This window comes from Pteropus vampyrus, unplaced genomic scaffold, assembly GCF_000151845.1.
Source record: "Pteropus vampyrus isolate Shadow unplaced genomic scaffold, Pvam_2.0 Scaffold390, whole genome shotgun sequence".
Taxonomy (NCBI): Eukaryota; Metazoa; Chordata; class Mammalia; order Chiroptera; family Pteropodidae; genus Pteropus; species Pteropus vampyrus.
The window spans coordinates 2,463,712-2,484,493 of record NW_011889171.1 but is presented as its reverse complement, the minus strand read 5'-3'; the positions used below and the strand labels follow the sequence as shown (position 1 = coordinate 2,484,493).

The window sequence follows — 20,782 nt, the reverse complement described above, 5'->3', positions numbered from 1 at the left end:
AGCTGCGATAGTGCCGCGTCCGCACACTGGGAGTGGTGAGGGCTCAACAGAGGAACAATGGATACCACTGGTACTTCTGCTCGAGAGAAAGCCTCACCTTTGGCCCTCATGTCAACAACTCAGTGTCTCCTGTAAATCCCTGGTGACCCCCAAGCAGCCAAACTGACGCTGGTGTTCAGAGCGAGCAAGTTTGTCAATGCGAAAGTCCATGGGCGGACATGGCCCCTTTAAGAGGCGTCTGCATCTACTGTAGCCTCTGTCCTACTCTGCTGCTCGGGACCAGGCAGCCTGGTGTCTTTTCCTGTTTCTACCTCCAACCGTTGCTGGGTGATTATTTATTTCCCTCCCTAGTTGTAGTGCTTCTGTTCATCTAGACCCTCAGGCATCTTTGCTTGCTGTTTGCTCCATGTTTTATATTCAACTTTGATGTGGTTGCAGGAGGGGATGTGCGAAGCTTCTATCATCTACGCCATTTTGCCCAGTTGTCTCCCTGTCTCTAGTTTTGTTCTTATTCAATCAGTTCTTTGTGTGATGACTTAAGTAATCTGTGTAAACATAGATCTTGCTGTGAAATGCCATCGTTCAAAAACCATTCATGCAGTGGTTCTCCAGCTGTGATGTACCTTGGAACCTTCTGGAAAGCTTGTTACAAACCCATACTTCTTCCACACAAAAAGTTCTGATTCAGCAGATCGAAGGTGGGGTCTAGGCCTGTACATCTATAAGAATCACTTTGGGTGATTCCGTTGCAGTTGATTCAGGTACCATCTATTAAGAAACATGGCTTCGAATGTTCTTTATTCTCTAAAGGTTGAAACTTCAGCATCCTTAGTATGGCACACTAGGTCCTTAATAGTCGTCTTTTTTAATGCTGGCTCTGTTCCCTCCATGCCCCTCCACTCCCATGTCACTGTTACCATCATTTTTAGTCTGGACTGCTACAACAGTGTTTGACTTCTGAGTCCTAACTGCTTTCGTTGCTCTCTGCTTCAGTCTTTTCCCCAATCTCAAGCCAGAGTGACCTTTCACAACTGCAAAAATGTTCATATTACTCCCCTGCTCAAAACCGTTCAGCGGCTCATCACCATCTAAGGGATAGTTTCTCGAACTGGCTCAGGTGGTACAGCATCTGGATGTTGTGGTGTTCTTTCCAGAATGCCATGAAATAATTGATCTATTAAATAGCACCATATGAAATAAAACACTTTTCAAAAGAACACTTCTGCTAGCAAAAATTATGTCTACATTATGTATGTGTGCAATATAAAATCATAACCATAAGCACAGATGTCCATGGAAAATATAAACTGTTGAATTAAGCATGATCAGTACTGGGATTATCTGTTTAATATTTATTTGCTACTTGTTCATTCATTTTGTTGCTTGCTAGCAGATAAGCAGGAGCATCTGTTGAAAATTTAGTAAAAATTTATGGTTAAAAAAGTTAAAATAGAGAAATTTCTACTCATTAACTATTTTTTTTTTGACACTGTGAACATCTATCTGATTTGTACCAAGCATGGTTCCAGACTGAACAGGCATTGTCCCCGGAGAGCACAGCTTGGGAACCCCTACTCAGGGATGTAAAGTCTAAGCTCTTTGGCATGACCGAGACCCTTCCTGATCTGACCCCATTTTATCCTCCAGCCTCGTTTACAGCCCCTCCTCTACCACTCCCTCCAGCTAGCTAAGACATGGAATTCTCTAAATGTTCTCTGTCCTTTTTTCTGTGATTTTATACATGCGGTCATCTACTGACCCCTACTCCCAACGCGCTGCTGGCCAGATAAACTACTACTCATCCTTCAAAACTCAATCCAAATGACTGTTCTTTGAAGTGCCTTTCCTCACCTCTCTGGGTTCCTACCTCCTCAAGGTCCTGCTCCTGACTGATGATATAACTTATTACATTACTTGTTGTTTGTGAATCTATCTGGCAACTGGCCTGGGAGCTCCCTCAGGTCATGATAGGGGTTCTTGTCACCCATTTTTTCTTGAGTCCTCTGGCACTTACCACAGTGGCTGATGTGCAGTGAGGACACAGTGCATATTTGTGGAAGGAATGAGTAAAATTGCAAAGGAAACAAAGTTTACCTTGAGAACTCCACAGCTCCCTACGGGAGTCTCTTCTTTAAAAAAAAAAATTATTTAAATTAGTTTCAAGTATACAGTACATTGGTTAGACATCTCCATAGTTCATAAAATGATCCCCCCAATTGCTTCCTCCGTCCCCTGGCCTTCCACTTAGCCATCATATTAGTGCTAACTGCATTCTCTCTGCCGTGCTCCCCATCTGCATGCACAACTATTAACTACTAATTAATACTTCTTTAACCCTGCACCCCACTTTCCAGCCCCCCAACTCCCCTCCCCTCTGTCCGTCACTGAATTGTCCACTATATTTGTGAGTCTATTTTTGATTAGTTCTTTTTGTTCCTTAGATTCCGCATGTAAGTGAAATCATATGGTATTTATCTTTCTCTGTCTGACTTATTTCACTCAGCATAATAACCTCTAGGTTCATCCACGTCTTTGCGAATGGTAGGATTTCATTTTTTTAATGGCTGATAATATTCTGTTGTATATATGAGCATTTAGGGCATTGATGGGCATTTAGGTTGCCAAGAGTCCTTCTTTACCTTTTCCGGCACCCCTTCCCCAACTAGAGGCACTCCATATCCTTATGTTGCCTACTGTAGAAATCCACCAGGACTTGCCATTATGGCTAAAGCCCAGGCTTTAAACTTCTCCCTTGCTATCCTACCGAACCTTACCAGTCCTGTGTTTCATCACTCCATGGCTAGATTTCAGATAAAACAGTGGTTCTCAAACCTTAACATAAATTAGAATACCCTGGGAGCCTTCTTCAAACACAGATTGCTGGGTCCCAGTCCTGGAGGTTCTGATGTAGTAGGTCTGAGGTGGGGCCTGCGAATTTGCATTTCTAATAACTTTCCAGGTGATGCTGCTGCTGATCCAAAGACCACATTTTAAGAACCACTGGAATAAGCAAATGTAAAAGCAGGGACAGCAGGTAAATAGTGCACAAAGGAATCCTTAGTTCATCTTGACTCAGCCCTTTAACTGAGTTTGGGATTCTATCAGCACTGTCTGGATTTAGTTAATCTCAGATCATGGTAGGGGTTCTTGTCACCTCTGCTTCACCTAGTCCTACTCCTCCCACTTTCTGATCTTTTCAGATTGTTCTCAGAGCTTCTTCACTTTAGACTAACTCTACCATCCTTCTCTTCCTTCCATAATACCATGGTTTCAGGACAAAGCCCTTTCCTGAGCTCTGAGCTCCATTTCACTGCCCTCTTCCCCCTCCTTGTTCTCCCAATCCAGTCTTAATACCCCTACTTCAGCAGTCAGAGTGACATTCCTAAAGCTTGGCTCCAATTAGGGCCTACTGCTATCTAGTAGGAGTGGCCATTTCCTCTCCCTGGGGTATCTGGTTCTACAAACAATATTAGCGTGCTAATGACAGTCACCTGCTGGCTCTAGGAAGTCACTGTTTGCTCCAGCTTCCTTAAGGACAGTGGAAACACAGAAAACACATTTACATGCTTCTGTGCATTTATTCACCCAACAAACTTTGATTAAGCACCTGCCAGACACTGTGTTGGGCCCAAGGGACCCTGCCAGGACACATAGAACATGAACACATGTTCATGGCAGTGCCTGAAAGCCCACAATGCCTCTTCATGAAGGGGATCTTTTGGCCCCATTCATCAATGAGGATAGACATTGAAGGAAGAAACAGACCACTCATGAGCCCTCTTGCCTTAGCCTGCCTGTCTGCCCAGGACCAAAGACTGGGAAACACAAACCCAGTGAGTTTCTAAATCTCTTTGTTGAAATAAGCGTTATAATCCACACCTCTCAGTTACTGGCCCACTGCATTGAGTGAGGTAAAGTATGTGAAGCCCAGAACGTAGTGAGCTAAAACTTCTCTACATATACCCACACCTACTCTGACACACACACAGTGAAACATATCACAATACACACACTGACACGCACATACCGACACACACACACCAACATACAATACTGGCATACACACTTGTACATACACATACTTACCAACACGCACTGAAAATACACATTGACACACACTGACACACACACTGAAACGCACATACACTGGCAGACATGAACCAACAAATACTAACAGGAGTAAACACATTCAAATACTAACAACAAATACTAACAGGAGTAAACACATTCCAATACACACACACATTGACACATACTGAAACACAGGCACATGGCAAATATGCACACTGACATACAAATGTACATTTACTCACACATCAACACTAACCCACACCCCACGGAAACTGCGAGGCCCAGCCCCCAGGGGGGCTTGTAGGCAAAGGCAGCAGGTCATGGAGAAACCAAAGGGCTGCAGGAGACTTGAATTACACACTTGGTTCCAGGCTGAGAAGTCCAGCGTTTTGAAAGAGGAGGCCTTCTCGGGGTTCTCAGAGTCCCTAGGGACAGGCAGGTGGAGTGGGGCACACGGGCGGAGCACCAAAGACTCCGTGTTAAGGTGCTGAGCTGAAATGTCCGGAGGTCAGCGCCGGAGCACTAAGCCGGGAAGCAGTGAACCACGAGGCAAGCAGGATTCCCCAGATTCCTGCGCTCCGCCCGCGCAGCTCTGCAGGCCCTCCCCTCTCTGGGTATCAGCTCTCATCTCTGGTTTCCAAACGTAAGCTTCCTATCCCACCACCACTCAAGTCCCTTGTCCAGATCAGAGCTAGTGACCTCAGGCCCTTCCCAGTCCACCATGCCCCCGCCTTTGCCAGGGAAGACCTGTTTCCCTCCGAGATAGCAAGCCTGGAAGCGTCCAGTCACCTCTGACCTCTCGCCTCCAATCAGTCCTGGCCCAGTCTTACAGCGGTTCCTCAAATACAGCCTCTTTGTATCTCTTTTTTCCTTTATTACCAGCCCCCACACCCCGCTTCTCGCACATACATCCAAATCCTCTGTACTCCTGTTCGGGACACACTCGATTGGTTGCTTCCTGAATGCCAGGCCCCGAGCTAGGCACTGGGGATGCATTGTGCAGAGTCCTTGTCCTTCAGGTGCACCCTGCACATAAGGAGCTCCCAAGACAGAAATGAGAAGCACTGTCCCGGCAGGTGGAATCAAGTGACAGAAAAGTGCTTCATGTAGCAAGCCCATTTCTCTGCCTTACCTCTTTCTCCCCAAGACGGGGCCTCTGGATCGGGTACCTTCTCCCGCTCTCTCCCTGATTCCTGTTTTTCTGCTTTCCTCCCTCCTGCCTACCCCTCAGCCGCTCCCACCTTGGGCTGCTGTGGGGCCATTTCCTGCATCCCCTCATCCCGGACCCCCTGCGAACCCAGTTTTTGCACATAGACTTGCCTCTGCCCCCAGCCCCCGAGGTCCCAGGTGCTACTGGAGGGTCTAGGTCCCTCTTTGAGACCAAGGCACCTGCACTTTTGAGGAGTGGGTTGGAGTGTCCTGCCCGCTCTGGCCTCGGGGACGCCAAATATGCCAGGATTCGCCAGTCCCAGGGAACTAGCAGGGGCCACTCTGGGCGGAGGGGTGGGGGCTTCAGGCCTGGAGAGGTGGAGAGGTGCCGAGGGCAAGGGAGGGAACCCGCGGCGGCAGCTGGCCAGGAGGAAGAGGAAAGCAGACAGTCATAACCTCTGCCTTCCGAGATTCTCTCTTCTGTTCACCGCCGGCTGCCTAGTCCCGGGCTCACCCGAGATTAAGAGGCAATTGGGAGGCGGGACAGAGCCACCAGGGGCCAGACCCCGTCACTCCCCACTACCTCACTCGACAGAGCTAGGGGTCTTCATCTACAAGCCCCTCCTCTGACTCTCCAGCGGTCCAGGCAAGAGAGGGGTTGGGAGGTCTGAGCCATGGCTATCACGCTGAGCGTCTGGGGCTGGGTGGGGAGAGGAAGTGTGGGGCTCGTCTGTATTAAGTACTCAACAGTGATGGTTCGGGTCTACGAAATTACAGCCCACGGCACCCGAGACTTAGAAATCCCAGGGCCATAGGGGCATCTTGTCTCAGGACCGCTGGCCTCGGACTCCGCATGTTACAGCTCAGTTTCGGGGCCGCAGTGCGGCTCCCCCCGCCCCCTTTCTAAGCTCTACGGAGGAGCGGCAGGTGCCACAGCTGCCCACCCCGCTCAGCCGCACTCCGGGTCCATGGGAGTGTGTGTGTGTGTGGCGGGGGTGGGGAGGGGGGAGGGTATGGCGGGGCATCGAGATTCCAGAGGCAGGCACTCGCATCCCAGCGCCCTCGTATCTCGGTGGAGAGGAAGAGAGGGCCCAGGGGGCCGAGGGGAGGGAGAGGAGGACTGCAGAGCTCAGTCGCCGAGCTGTGCGCGGGAGAAGGAGAGGCGAGGGCTCCTTTCCAGCCTCCGGGGGTCTGGGGACTCAGAGATGTGAGGCGAGAGCAGGGGGGTGTGACAATTCAGCAGAGGTCGGGACGTACCACGAAGCCCAGTGGCGGGGGGGGCAGAACGTGGTCACAGAGGGGAGCCCCCGCCCCCCCTTCGCAAGGGCTAACAACGGAGGTTGCAGGGAGAACTGGAAGCGCGCTGGTAGGGGGAAGCTGCGCGTTAAATCCGCCCCCATCCCAGACTGCACTTCCGAGGGGGTGGGCGATAGAGGGGAGGTTGGGGTTGGAGCAGCAGCGAAGGGGCCCCTCCCTTGCACCTCCCCCCACCGGACTTGGTCGCGCCCGAAGTGTAACACTTTCTCTTTGTCGGAGGAGCTTGGCTGTTTCCTGTGCTGGAGCTCCGGTTGCGGTGGTCCCCGTGGCAGCCCTGGCAGACACAGGAGCGATGGCAGCGACCGATATAGCTCGCCAGGTGGTGAGTGCAGGACTTGGGTCCAGCGCCGGGGCCGGGGGCCTGGGAAGGGCCGAGGGGACCTGGCTGCCAGCGCCGCCACCGCCACCGCGAGGTGGGCAGTGGGCAGCACTTAGGAGCCAAGGCACGGCGGGACTTATGCTCTCAGGGTCAGCGGCTCAGAACCCTAACCTGTCCCCGAGAATGGCGACATTGACGGGTTGGTGGAGGGCCTGGCCAAAGCTGAGGGCCAGCGGCTGAACTTGAATTGCCCAAGATCTGCAGTAAGCGGCGCCGCTTCCCTCGCTGCAACAGCTGGGGCGTTGCCGAATGAATGGCCACAGGAGCCGCCAAGCTCTCTGTGTCCCAGGCACCCTGGCCTGGCTTCCTCGACCGCCGGACCGCGCCCGTGCGCACAGCTGCCGGCTGGGACCGGGCCTCCTTAGGAAAGGGGACGCGGGACTGGCGTTAGCCAGGGGCAGGAGGCGGCGAGAAGTGAGGGGGGCGGAGAGGTCCCTGGCTGGGGGAGGGGCTCTCCATATGCATTACATATGTGACTGCGTCTGTGAGTGTAGCACTGTGAGCGTCTGAGTGCACGCGCGCGCACCCGTGCCTCCCGGCGGGCGGCAACACCCCGCTGCTCTGTGACCCTAAATGAGTCTTCCAGTTTCTATGAGTGTGCTCACTTGCAGAGTGTGTGCCCATGCGTCCAGACGCCTTTCTGCTTGTGCTGCGTGCCTCTGGGTCCCATCTGTAGCTCTTTGTGGGGTGCAGTCCGATGGGCCTGGAGGTGGCTGGCTGCGTATTTTGCAGGTTTCTGAGCACCTGACCCGGCTTGTGCGGCCCTCCTAGGGTCTATCGTGGTACGTGTTCAGTGTAGCTGGGCTTGTGTGCCCAAACCTGTGGAGCTGGCTTCTTTCTTTGGAGACTCAGGAAAATTACTGTGAGGTTTGCAAAAATGGTGCCGTCTCTCTTTTTGTTGGCAACTGACTCTGGAAAAAAAAAATCTTCATTTAAAGAACTGAAGTTTTCCAGCCTGAAACGTTCAGAGAAATCATATTGAAGTGACCTGAGGCTCCATGTTTGTTTTTTTAGACCAGAAGTTAGGTTGCAAAGGGAGGAGTTGATTCCATTTAGGGGAACAGCCTATCCTTTCTGTTCATCCATGGGTTTGTGGGATTTTCAGCCCCCAATTACCAACACCCTGAGGAGAGTGAAGTAAGGGTAGGTCAAATCCCATAACATCAAACACTACTTGATGAAAATTTCTGAAACACACACACACACACACACACACACAGAGAAATGTTTTAAAACCTCGTGGTTTACTTATTAAGAGAAATAGCCCATGCGATGAAATTCTAGTGCAAAGTGATAATAATAATAATAACCTCTAGGTATTTGGTGTAATTGAAATTGATTTGTTTTCAAAATCTGAATGCGGAATCCGAGTATTTTCTCTACAGGATATGTGTGAATTTATTCCACCCTTTTGTCTCTGTTTGGAAGGGGCAGGGTGATTTCTTTGGAACCTTCCCCACCCCCTGCAGACTCCAGAATGGAGCTCTTTATGTAGTCACAATGTGGAAGGACTCTGAGTAAATAGATGACAATGTGCTGGGATAATGGAATTTCAGAGAATTCTGTTCTCCTCAAGATTGGCACTATAATATTTATTACTTTAGTGTTTTGAGGGTTCCCAGAGTGCTTTTCTGCTCCTTGTTACCTGCGTTTTAGAGATGTCATGGCTTAAAGAGAGGAATTAGTCTCCTGGATTACATTTGCTAATCCTCAGTGACCAAAAAGGACGCTAATGATTTTTCTTGTCAGCTAATTAATTTGCATCGACCTGTCCCTACTCATACTAGTCCCCTTGCCCGGATTAGGATTGCAAGACAGATGTTGTAAAGGGGAACATTCCAGAAGGTTGTGTTTCACCTCAGGCACAACTCTAGCAATCCAGAGATCCCTTTGTTCTGCAGATAGGGGTGGGGGTAATTTGGGTCACTTGGTTTGCTTTGCATGGTTCCAGTTTGCTCTGGCTGGCTTTGCCATACTGTATGATGAACATAATTGTATGCCAGATTCTTAAGCTCCAAGAGCAGCCTGAGCACTTGAGACCTTGTTATCGTGATAAATGGGTTTCTGGGAAAACTGACGTCACTCTTCATGCCCCCCTCCCCCAGCTGGTGAAGCTCTTGTTTAATGTGTCATTTGTCTCTCTGCTCTCCTTTGTGTCTGCAAGAAGTTATAATTCACCAGGGGAAGATAGAATTAACTCAGGAGACCTTCGAAGTCTGGTTGCAGCTTGTTTCTTTCAGGAAATGTGTATCCACGGTTTGGGAAGAGAAGACTGGAGAATAAAGTATGTCTGGCTTAAGAGTTCTTTTTAATGAGCTTTGACACATGGTGCCATTCAAGTAGTCCTCTGGTGTGTGGGGGAAAGGGAAGAGTCCTTTCCAGAGTCAATTGAGGGTCACTCTGGTTAGTAAGGTAACATGGTTAGTGACTAAAACAGGCCCTAGAGTTGTTGGGTAGGACCCTTATTTGGGCATGCATGCAACTTGGAAGTTCAGCTCTTGTGTACCTAATACAATCCTATCCTGTTTGAATGAACACCACAAAGATTCTGTATGACAAAATGATTTCTCTATTGTGACCACAAGTGTTTATTTGATTAACTACTAAATGTCTGGCACGATGACTAGTCCTGGTCAACTATACAAAAAAATAGTAAACATTGTTCTTTGCTTTTAAGCTCACAGTCTAGTTGAAGACACAAATTGTGGACATAATAATTAGAGAACTATAGCAGATTCTTGGGATGTTTTCATCCCCAACCCCTGCTTATGAAATGGCTTGGCTGCTATTAATATATACATACTCTGAGAGGTTACATGATTAGCCAGGTACAGTTCAGGCTCCAGAGGCTGCATTTCCTGGTTCTTGTATTGAGCTATTTCTTTCAATGTTGTGTTTTAGGGTACAGATCATAACTACTGGCCTATATAAAGAATGGCTTATTGATTCTGGCTTTAAATACTCCAACAATGTGGGCAATGTTGCTTTCCTCCAACAGCACCCAGATAATGGCCTTTCTCCCTAATGAAAGAGCTTGCAGGGGCTGGCCTTTGCCCTAGCTGGGGTTGGTCTGGGGCAACTGTCCCAGAGCAACTACCTACTTCCCCTTGATTCCACTTTAGGCTCCCTGCCTCAGCCATCTCCACCATCTCACACTAAAAGTAATATTATACCCTAAACGGGGAGATTAAAACCCAAATATTCACCCATACCTCTACAGGGGATATAGCACTGAAGAAAATTTACATGGCCCCAAATATTAAAACTTCTTGAATCTAAGTCCAGGGTACATAGATGATCATTGTACTATTTTCCAACTTTTATGTGTTTGAGACTTTTCAAAATAAGAAATTGGGGGAGTTTACAATCTGGTAGTGGAGGCAGACGCCAATAACTATTATCATGTGGCAAGTGCTGCACAGGAAAACTACCTCCTATAAGAATTCAATACGAGGGGACCTAATCCTGCAGTGGCTGGGGGTGTGGGTGACAGGAAAGGCTTCCTGAGAGTTTCAACTAGGAAAAGGGTAGGTGTGAAGATGGGTGAGATCTCACTTCCTCTACTGGGCTAGGAACATTTACATTTCCTTTGTTAATTCACACACTTTTGTTTTCATTCATTTCTTCAAAATGTGTTTATTGGGCAGTGACTCTGCCAGGCCCTGTGCCAGGTGCTGGGGATCTAGGCAAATAGGACTCTGCCCTCTCAGAGCTTCCAGATGAGAGGCAGGAGTAAGTCCCATTTCCTTTTCCTATCTTAAATTCAGGAAATGTGTATTAGTGATGTTTTTATTCCAAAACTGCATTACATCTGAGTGATTTGTCTGTATAGTATAATGAAATTTTGATTGGCAGTCGTGTGCATATAACATTTACTTTGTGGAGTCTCTGCTGTAAATTTTCTATTAATTGCTGGCTTTGTTACCCAGCACAGCCCCCTCCCTTTGTGTGCTGTAAGGGAGAGAACCTGTTATATTAGCCTAAGCAAAGCTAATTAGGAAGCTAAGTCCCCTGGAAAAAGGTTTTCCAGAATTAAGTAGGACTGATCTCTGGACTTTCCTGGGTTCCTGGATTATCAGAGCTGTAGTTTCGTATTAGCATAAACAATTGAGAAGGGCTTCTAGTTGCATGTACATTATAACCACATTTAAGAAAAAAAGAAAAAAGAAAGAAAACAAACAGCATGGATAAGTGTAACATGTTTCTGTCAATGATCTCAAAATGTTTCCGTCTGTATGATTTTATTTTCCCCAGCAGCTTCCTGGACAAGTATTATTCTCTTCATTTTCTGGGTACAGGAAGATCAAATGATTTAGTCCAAAGTGTTATTGCTGGTCAGTGGATCAAACAATGAAACACCTACCAGATGACACGGATACATTTAAAAACAAACACTCTGGCTTTTTCATGATGTTTCTAAGAAATAAAAATCTTGCCACGTCCCCTCTTCTCCCTGTCTTCATTGCGCTCCCTTCACGGCACACTCATGGAGATTAGAGGAGAATATACGTGGGTACTTTGAAGATTGTGATGTTACAGAGATTCGCAGCTTGAATCCAGATAGCACAGTCATGGGTTATGTGTGGGTTTTCTTTCTTTTTTTTTTTTTTCCCCCATATCGCTTTAAATAAAAATCCTGGAGCCACCAGTCATGTAATGATGGATTATTTTAAGTAACAACTGGAGGGGGTACAGAATAAATTAGAAACACAGACCCTTCCTCCTTGGTTTGGCAGGAGGAGGCTTCTGCTGCTGCAATTTGGGATTTGAAACCGTGGGTTTCTTTGCTGCATGCACAGAGGAAGGAGGCCACATGCTCAGGAGGGTGAGACATAATGTTATCCTCTCCTTCATTGTCTTCTCATTAGAGGCAGCCATCTGCTGAATTATGCAGCGTGCTCTCAATTGGCCCTGGAGTTGGGTCATCCTTTCCAGTCACTTAAAGGCGACTGGGGAAAAGATTTGCAGGCCTTCTCAGGGACAGGACTCAGGGCTCAGGTTTCTCCTGCCATAGCCCTCTCTGACCCCTAATGGATGCCCTGGGGTAACAGGAGCAGAACTCTGCTTTCATGGCCCTGATGAGGTGTGAGGTAGTGCTGGGTTTCCTTTCACAGCAAAGGCCCCCAGCTCTGAGCACTGGCGCTGAAGCAGGAACTGGGTTTTTTCAGATCTCCTTTAAATGAGACCAGATGGAGGCAGAGGCAAATTCAGGCTCCCCAGAGGACAGTTGGGCATTCATCCAGAGGCCTGTGAGTAAACCTCTTTTTTTTTTTTTTTTTTTTAACAGATTGGCGATAACAATGGCCAGAACACCTAGAAAACTCTGTTTAAATAGCCTGGCTTGAAGAGAATTTGTCTGGCTTTTGTGGAAAAGTTGATCCACCCTGAACAGCGGGTTGCCCCTGGCCTGAGGTGGAGATATTTTACCTAGAATTTGGCTTGTTGGGTTAGGTAGCCCTGGAGCTTTTGAGCAGAGCTAGGCAGCTGAGGTATAGGTTGGAACCAGGAGAGAGAGAGAAATGAGGGAAAGAATGCAGAAGAGGAGCAAAAGCCCCTCTATGACATCCACTGCCTAGGTTGCTTTCTGTGGGCCAGAGCCACCTTGGTGAGCCCAGAGGCTTCCGGGTCATGTTCCATGACCCTTCTCCCTCCAACTAACAGCAAGTCACAAAACCAGTGTCCTGAAATTTTAGCAGCATAAAGAACTGTATCTGCCACTTGAGGCAGTTTTTCCATTTGAGAGTGGCTGTCTGCTTGACAAAGCCCTGGATTCTAGCACCACTCTGCTGCTAAATCACATCGTGACTCGGGACAAGTCACTTCCTCTCTCTGAGTCTCTGTTTCCCCTTTTGTAAAACCAGCAGTTTGGAGTAGGCGATATTTAAGAGCATTTCCAGTTCGAACATTGTATGGTTATGGTTTCTTGTTCTCCAGCCTAATTTCTTTGAGGTCCTTGCCTGCTTCTGCTTCTGTATGAGGTGGTAGAATGTAACTCCACCCCTTCCCTTCTTGGACTCCTTGAGCTGGGTGTGGGGAGAGAGTTGGAGAGAGGGAAAGTCTGAAGTCAGGGCTTTTAGCTCAGCAGGGTCTCTGTAAGTGGAATACAAACAACCTTTCAGATATTGTCTGTCCATGTAGATATATATAGCCTTTGTCTTCCTGTAAAGGTACATGACAGCTAAAATTTTGTCTATTGAGTCCCATTTTAAATGCACTAGGAGAACTGGTTATTTAAAGGAATTCTGCTGTGGATCCTTTTATAGGATGAAAAAGATACTCTGGAATTGATCTGGTGAATTAAAATCCAGAGTTTCATTTATCGGATTTACCAAAAGTGGGCCTTCTCCTTGTATGATGAAGATGGTTTCCTTAGTGTGTCCCCAGGGTCCCCTAAGCTGCTTCCTCATTAAGGGGTGCGGGCTTTATTTCTCCTTGGCAAGGCGCCCAAATTTCTCTCTTCCAGTTCAGAGTATTGCGACTATTGTCAGTTTCCTCTTAGCTTGGTTTAATCAGCACAAGGGAAATCCTGACATTTGATGTGTGAGGCACATTGGAGGATGTTTTTTTTTTAACCTCTGGGAACTTATCAGTGCTTTTGTGGTTCTTATGGCTGATAATACAATGGCATCCATGCCCTTGACAACACTGGTGGCAGCAGATAGGGCTGTCACCCATCTGATTGTTTCAAGACTTTTTGGTACATTTCAGGATATATCATATGACTTCTGGTTCACATGAATCTTTATATAATAATGAGTTATACTGTATAATAATAAGTTATGTATATGTCATAATAATAATGTTATAACATGAGGAATAATATGGTTTTATTATATTATTAGTAAAATAAATGTTTTATATACAATAAAACTTCCTGAAAGCTGAATACTCAACTGAATTTTTGATTATCTGTATTTAAAGCACCTTTTTGGTTGTAATTGAAGATTTTGCTGCAATATCTGAGGCCACTTTCCTGCCTAGGAAAATATCATCTTAGAATCTTTTTAAAGAAAAACAACATTTTAATTCTGATTATAAAAGTGAAATATGCCTATTGTAGAAAGTTTGCAAAACACAGAAAACCAACAACAGCTACATCCTCTCCACAACCATTGTCACCATCTTGGTGTGTTCTTCGAAGTTTTTAAAAATGCGTATATACTTTCCCCCATGGTTGGGATGATCCTGTACATACAGGATTTTGTTTTGTTTTGTTTTGTTTTGTTTTGTTTTGTTTTGTTTTGCGTGACAGTATTTGGTGGTCATTTCCCCATGTCCTTAAATATTCTTAGAAAATACTTTTATCAGCTGCTTAACATTCTATTGTACATCATTGATTTATTCATTGATCTTCATCGTCCTGAAGATTTGCAGGGTCTATCAGAGGTTGGTCTTCAGGGCTGGGAATGGAGATAGAGAAAGGGAAGGTGTAAGAGATCAGGCTCATCAGTAAGTGACACATGGGGAGAATCCTATTTCAGTATTTCTGTCCTTTCCTAGCATCCACATGAAAAGGCCAAGGGACAAAGTTTAGGGAAAGCAAGTCATCTGCAAGAGCTCCGAACTTTTTGCTTTGGTCTCATCCTTCAGAATGACAGCTATCAACTTAAGCACCCCAGTATTAAACAGAGGCAGAAAATTCTCTGTTGATACAGATGCACACTAAGTTCCCAGAGGCCTCAAATACCGATTGCTTACTAGACCACAAAGGTCGGAATAGGGGCAGGGAGTCCAGGGAGACAGGGTTGCCCACTGGGTGCCTATGGGACTCTTTATTTTCAGAATAACATCAATGGGAAAAAGATGCACAGCTGGAATTGCCATAATTTGTTCTTTATAACATTAACCTTCGACTATTCAATTAAAAAACAAAATTGGTGTGTCTTCGGGGGAGGAGGTGGAAAAGAAAGAGAATGGTGTTTCTGCCTGCGCTACGCTATGAATGTGGTATAACGTATTTCAAAAACCGCAGGTGACTGCAGATGAGGAGAAAACAGGAAATGTGATTGGGGAGGGGCATGGGGATCTCCCAGTTCTCAGGAGCACTCTTTATCATTTTGTATTCCTTTTAGCTCCTCTCACTCATACTCTGCCTCCTAATTGCCCCTGCTGCAAAGCTGATAGAGAACTCTCATTTCTTGTATTAAAAATGTTTTTAAATTACATAGGTAATACGTGAATACATTCATGCTGTAAAAGACTTAAACAATACAGAAGCATACTGACTATCCCGCCTGAGGAAGCCCCTGTTTCCATTCCCCTCCCCTGAGGTGGCCATAGTTCTTGGTTTGGTGTGTGTCTTTTCAGTCCCTTTTCTATGCAATCACATACATTTATGCGCAAATGCACATATGTAGGTTTTTGTTGTTGTTGTTGTTTTTTACATATATGGGCTCATACTGTGCGTATTGTTCTGGAACTTCTTTTAACTACATAATAATGTCTTGGAGATACTCACATCAGGACCTTAATGGCTGTAGAATATTCCAGAGTAGGCATGTACCCTATTTTAGTTAAATATTTGCCTATTGTCAGACATTTGTTTTTTTTTCTAATTTTTCGATATTATAAACAGTGCTGTAATGAATTTTCTTGTAGTAAATGGATCTTTGTTCAGACATGTGATATTCTGTAGAATAGATCCCAAGGGGAGATTGCAGGATTACAAGAGATGGGCCATATAACATTTTGGTGATTGTGGTCTTGCTAGCATCTCAGTTCAAGCCTTGAACATGGTACCACCTGCTACTCAAAATAGCTTGAGGTTTCAGTGCCACGCATGCTGGGCCAAGTTGCCTGTTCCATCTCCTCTTGTGCACATTGTAATCCAGAGAACGTTCAATTAACTGCAATCAAAGTAATCAGGACTTCAATTAGTCAGGCCACCTTACAGAATAAGAAGAAAGAGATATCCAAAATTTACTGAGGAATGGGGGAAGAAACTTCCAGGGGCTGTCCTGGACTCAGTGTACATTCAGTCCAGTGTCCTGTCTTTTTTACCTCCACATAATTAGCTCTGAACAATGAGGACTAATATTCATAATAATGACCTTGACATCAAAGCAAGAGTGAATGGTGCTTGCTAGACAGGATTTCCTAAAGCAGGAAATATATACACACACTACAATTTTGAAGCTTTCTCAGTTACAACGAGCATTGAGACAAAAAGTTTGTTACTTAAATCTTGGTTAGCAAGAAAAACACATTAACTAGATCTCATGACCCTTAGTCCCCAAAACTTCCAGTTAATTTGGATGTATTGAACGCTAGGTGAAAAGATATGGAAGAAATAAAGATTCTAAATGTCACCAGTCAGTGACCACCAAATCGAGATCAATTGTTATTTCTCTGTATTTCTTCCTGACTTCAATCTTGGCCTTTGGTGATAGAAAACTATTGGGTCATCTCTTACTTTTCTGATCATTTCTTCCTCTTAGAAGAATCCTCTTCATGTTCCCATTCCTTACTTGTGGGCATTTCCTATATTCAATCTTTAACTCTTTTCTCCCTGTACTATCTCTTGGAGAACACATCCAGCTTCATCTCTCTCACTCCTAAATTTATATCCCAGTCCTGAATTCTCCTTGAGCCTACAATACCATATTGTTAAGTACTTATTGGATTTCTTTTCCTGGGTATCTCACTTTTAAAATAAAAACTATCTTATTTTCCTTAAGATATAAAACACTTTTACAAATCCAGAAGAGAAAGACAAACACCTATTATTTAAAAAATGGACAAGGACATGAATAGGCAGCTCACATATATGTATACATACACACAAAACACATATATTGTTGAACAATAAAATAAGTTCACCTTCGCCAGTAAAATGAAAATTAAGTGACATGATGCCATTTTTCAGTGATTCAATTCATAACGGTTAAAAATGTTCAGAAAATCAATGTTGTCCATGTATGGATAAATGGACACTCTTGTATATTGGTGGTAGAAATAGACATTTGTACTATTCTCTGTCGAATGATTCTCAATGTGTACTAGTCTTTCAAATGTGTATGCCCTTGGACCCAGTGGGCTTCAATTCTAGGAATTTGACTTAAGGAAATAACCAGATATATATGCCGATCTATAAGGACAAAAATTATCATTTATATTGTTGAAAACTTGGAAGCGTGCTAAATGTCTAGCAGTGGAAGATTGGTTAAGAAAATCTGGTAAATTTCTATAATGGAATGTGGCCAGTAAAAGTAATGTTTTAAAGGTATACTTAATTACTCAAGAAAACATCTATACTGCATTAAGTGTCAAGTTATTAAGTCAGGTTATGAAAAAGGAATATACAGAATTATCCCAATTTTGTCACAAGAAAAGATATACCGACTGGAGGGACATACATATAAATTAACAGTGATTATTTCTGAAGAGTGATATGGATGACTGAGATTGTCTCCTTTATAATTTTCTATATTCTAAAATTTCTACAGTGAACATTGATTACTTTTATAAAATAAAAAGCTTGATAAATGTAATTTCTTTTAATAATAGCTTATTTAAAACCAGACTCCTTGATTTCCCCATTAAACAATCCCCCTTTCTTGGTTTCTCTCTTTCTGGCCATGGTGCCATCAATCTAAGTTCCCAGGCTTAGAACATTGCAGCCTTAGAGCTTTGATTGCTCCTTCAATCCCTCTGCCCAGTCGCTCATTGAGTCTCATCGCTTCTTTAGGACGTCTCTAAAATTTGTTCCTCCCTTCTGAGTCCCAAGTCATCAGTTCACTTTAACCAGCGTTTATTGTCACAATACCTGGATGTCACTCTGCCAGTTCAAAATTATTAGAGTCATCTACTGATATGTCTTCCTGCTTCTACTCTCTCTCCTCCAATCAATGAGGCACCTTGCCGCTGGAATGATCTTTCAAAAACACTAGTTGTATCATGGCCCTCCCTGCTCAAAACACTCAAAATGCCCCCAAACCCCATGGCCTAGGGAATAAAGCCCATACTCTTTCTTCTGCTGTTCAGGGCTCTTTCCAGCACTGTGCTAGGTGGCAGGTAATGGCGGGCACATGGGAAGTCTTTGACAATGAAGTCAATCTTTAAGAATGAGATGTGGAGTTCTCACCACTGTCTTCAGTCTGAAATTTCCCTTTCCTTACCTTTTGGCACTTAGACCAGAGGTCTTGGAGCACTTAAAATTTCATGGTGCTGCATTTGGAGGCAGGAAGAGACAGCCAGGGGTGATAAAATATGGCTCAGGAAACCTCAACTCTGAGTCCCTCCCAATTTCCGATGCCTGTTATGTAGGAGGCTCCATCGAGAAAGCATATATTAGCTCTGAAGTCTCTGTCTCCCTGCAGTATTGAGGACCAAGAACGAACAGTATGAATCTTACATCTTTTTTGTTCACTTTAATAAAAAGAATAAGGAGAAAGTGGTGAGGAGATGGGGAAAGGGGCGAATGTAGAATAAGCCAATGAATGACATAGGCCACACATGAAGCCCGACTGTCTTCAGGTACCCCTCTGGGACCCAGAATACTCCAATCAAGACTGAATGATGGCAGATGGTTATGTTTCAAGAATTCTCCACTGGGAGTGTGTGTGGGGTGACATGTGGGAGGTTAGTGAATTTACCAGGTGGCAGTCACTGGCACCTAGCCCTGTCTCTCACTCTTGGAGGATCCGATAGCACCAATGGGAATGGGATCCCAAGCTGGATGAAAGAACTATCTGGAAACCAGTTCTGACAATGTCAGCTGCTGTGAGGCTCCCCCACCAACGCAGCCCATTCTTCTCAGTGTGAAAGTATACCCTTATGGACCTAGTCTAAAAACAGGTCCAGTCCAGGCTAAGAGCTGCCTGCTAACAGCCTAGGATGCTGGCTCAGGCCCCTTGGCACTTACCATTCCCTTCTTATATTGCTCTCAGCACCTTTCTGGTTTTGGAAATCATAGTCGAGCCCTACCTAGCAGAAACTCTGCTTACCTAGGCCACCGTTCTTGTCTAGCTTAGCTGTCTCCAGCTTTCCTTCTCTTCCCTTCTCCTCTCCCCCATGGCCATCGGCAGTTAGCACAATTTTTGAGTACATACAGGCCCCCTTTGTCCTTCCCCCTGGATCCTTGGAAGCTTGCCCCAGTTTGAGGTTCTCCCTGTTTTGTGAAACCATTAGCAGTAAGAAGCTTTGGGACTTGCAGGTGAAGCAAAGGCCCTCTGCTTTCCAGGGCTGAAAATGTCTTGGCTGACACCCATGGAGACAAGGGGACTGGAGGAAGCAAAGAAACAGCTTTCTCTAGCTGGAGGGAGCACAGCAAGTGTGCCATAGCATCATATGTAATTTGGGAAGTCCAAGTGGAAGGATAACTTCACAGTGTAATAAGAGCAGCAGCCACTGTTGATGGAATGCTCGCCACATGCTTGGCACCATGCTCAGTTCTTGGGGGAGTATTATCTAATTCTCACACCAATCTTATGGGGTAGTAACTACGAGTTCTCGATTTTACAGATGGGGACACTTTGAGAAGTTAAGTAACTTGTCTGAGGTCAGAAGGTAGAGGAAGTGGGACTCTAAGTTACACCTGCCTGATTTCAAAGCCTAGTCTCTTAACCTCTATGTGGTGCCACTTTTGTAGAGCCCCAAAATTGCCTTAGAGAGAGGAGTAGTTGAAGTCTTTTTGTCATGTTTACTGAACACTTATGCATGTGCCAGGCATTGTGCTACGTTCGTTACATGTATGAATACATTTGAGCCTCCCAATCGCCTGTAAGATAAGTAATATTATCTCATATGACAGACGGGGGAAGAAATGGAGTCTCCAAGAGGTTATCCAGCTTGTAAGTGATTTGAGTTGAGAGTTAACCCAAGTCTGTGAACCTGGCACCAGAGGTCTCATCCCCTGACTCCACCTTCCTGTCCCTTATAAGCCCCTCTTGTAGTTTGCTTTGCCTAGAGCTATGGTGACATTCATTATGTATCCTGGATGGGTGTTACTTCCTAGCATGGAGATTATTTGGATGCATAAGTGAGGCTCAGATTGCTTGTAAGCACATTTTCATTTTCTCCCCTCCTTCCCCTTCCAAATTAGGGTGAAGGTTGCCGAACCGTCCCCCTGGCTGGACATGTGGGGTTTGACAGCTTGCCTGACCAGCTGGTGAATAAGTCAGTCAGCCAGGGCTTCTGCTTCAACATCCTGTGCGTGGGTGAGTATTTCCATAGCAGGAAATTCTATTACAGAATATGGATCTTTAATGGCTGGATGTGGCTTTGCAGGTAATTAGGTTAAATAGTGTGTCATCCTGATCTACTTACAAGAATGTCCCCTCATCTTTCTTCTTTTATCCCTTTGCTTGTTTTTGTAAACAGCTGGCTATAATGACATTTTTTTCTCTGGTCAGACCAGAATATGGGGCCATACCTTGGGGGAAATTGAGCTGTGTGACACCTAGTGGAAATTTTGCAGGGGAGCTAGCTGGCTCAGCTATTGCTGTCAGGTTCATTTTGACTGCAGAAAACAGGAGCCAGGGCAGAACTTGGAGGGAGGTAATGGCTGCGGAAAGATCCCTGCCCACAAGCTATGGGCAGTGGGTTGGGTCTGTGTGTTTCCTTTGCAGCCCTGATATGCTCGGTATAGTTTGAGCTCAAATGCGGGGACCACACAGCTGTGTGCAAAGTTCTTTTATCCCCTTTATGTATATCTCTGCCTAGATCTTTAGTCTCAAGCGTGGGAACCACATCTTAGTCACCTCTAATGTGCTAATCACAGCACGAGAGTTTAATAATATTTGTGAAATGAATGAATGAGTTAACCCCACAGGAGCCACTCATTATGCTTCTCAAACACTTTACCATATTAGCAATTTGGGTCCTTACCAGGGTTTTGTGAAGTGAGCAGAGCGAGTAACATTCACA

General features: G+C 45.3%; 1 protein-coding gene across 14 annotated transcripts in view; it reads left to right on the top strand.

Annotated features, from left to right (window-relative positions):
- The first annotated feature begins 6,573 nt into the window (after positions 1-6,573).
- The window catches only part of SEPT6 (septin 6), a 77,003-nt gene continuing 62,794 nt past the window's right edge, over positions 6,574-20,782 (top strand). For 9 of the 14 annotated variants that reach the window (XM_011380206.2, XM_023523302.1, XM_023523304.1 and 6 more), the window contains exons 1-3: positions 6,724-6,859; positions 12,085-12,165; positions 19,959-20,073. In XM_011380206.2, coding sequence (XP_011378508.1) covers positions 12,106-12,165; positions 19,959-20,073 — 175 coding nt within the window. In that variant the 5' untranslated portion in view covers positions 6,724-6,859; positions 12,085-12,105. Of the gene's footprint in view, positions 6,860-12,084; positions 12,166-19,958; positions 20,074-20,782 lie in introns of all 14 variants that reach the window. The other 5 variants (XM_011380210.2, XM_023523306.1, XM_023523305.1 and 2 more) reach the window with 3 other exon arrangements.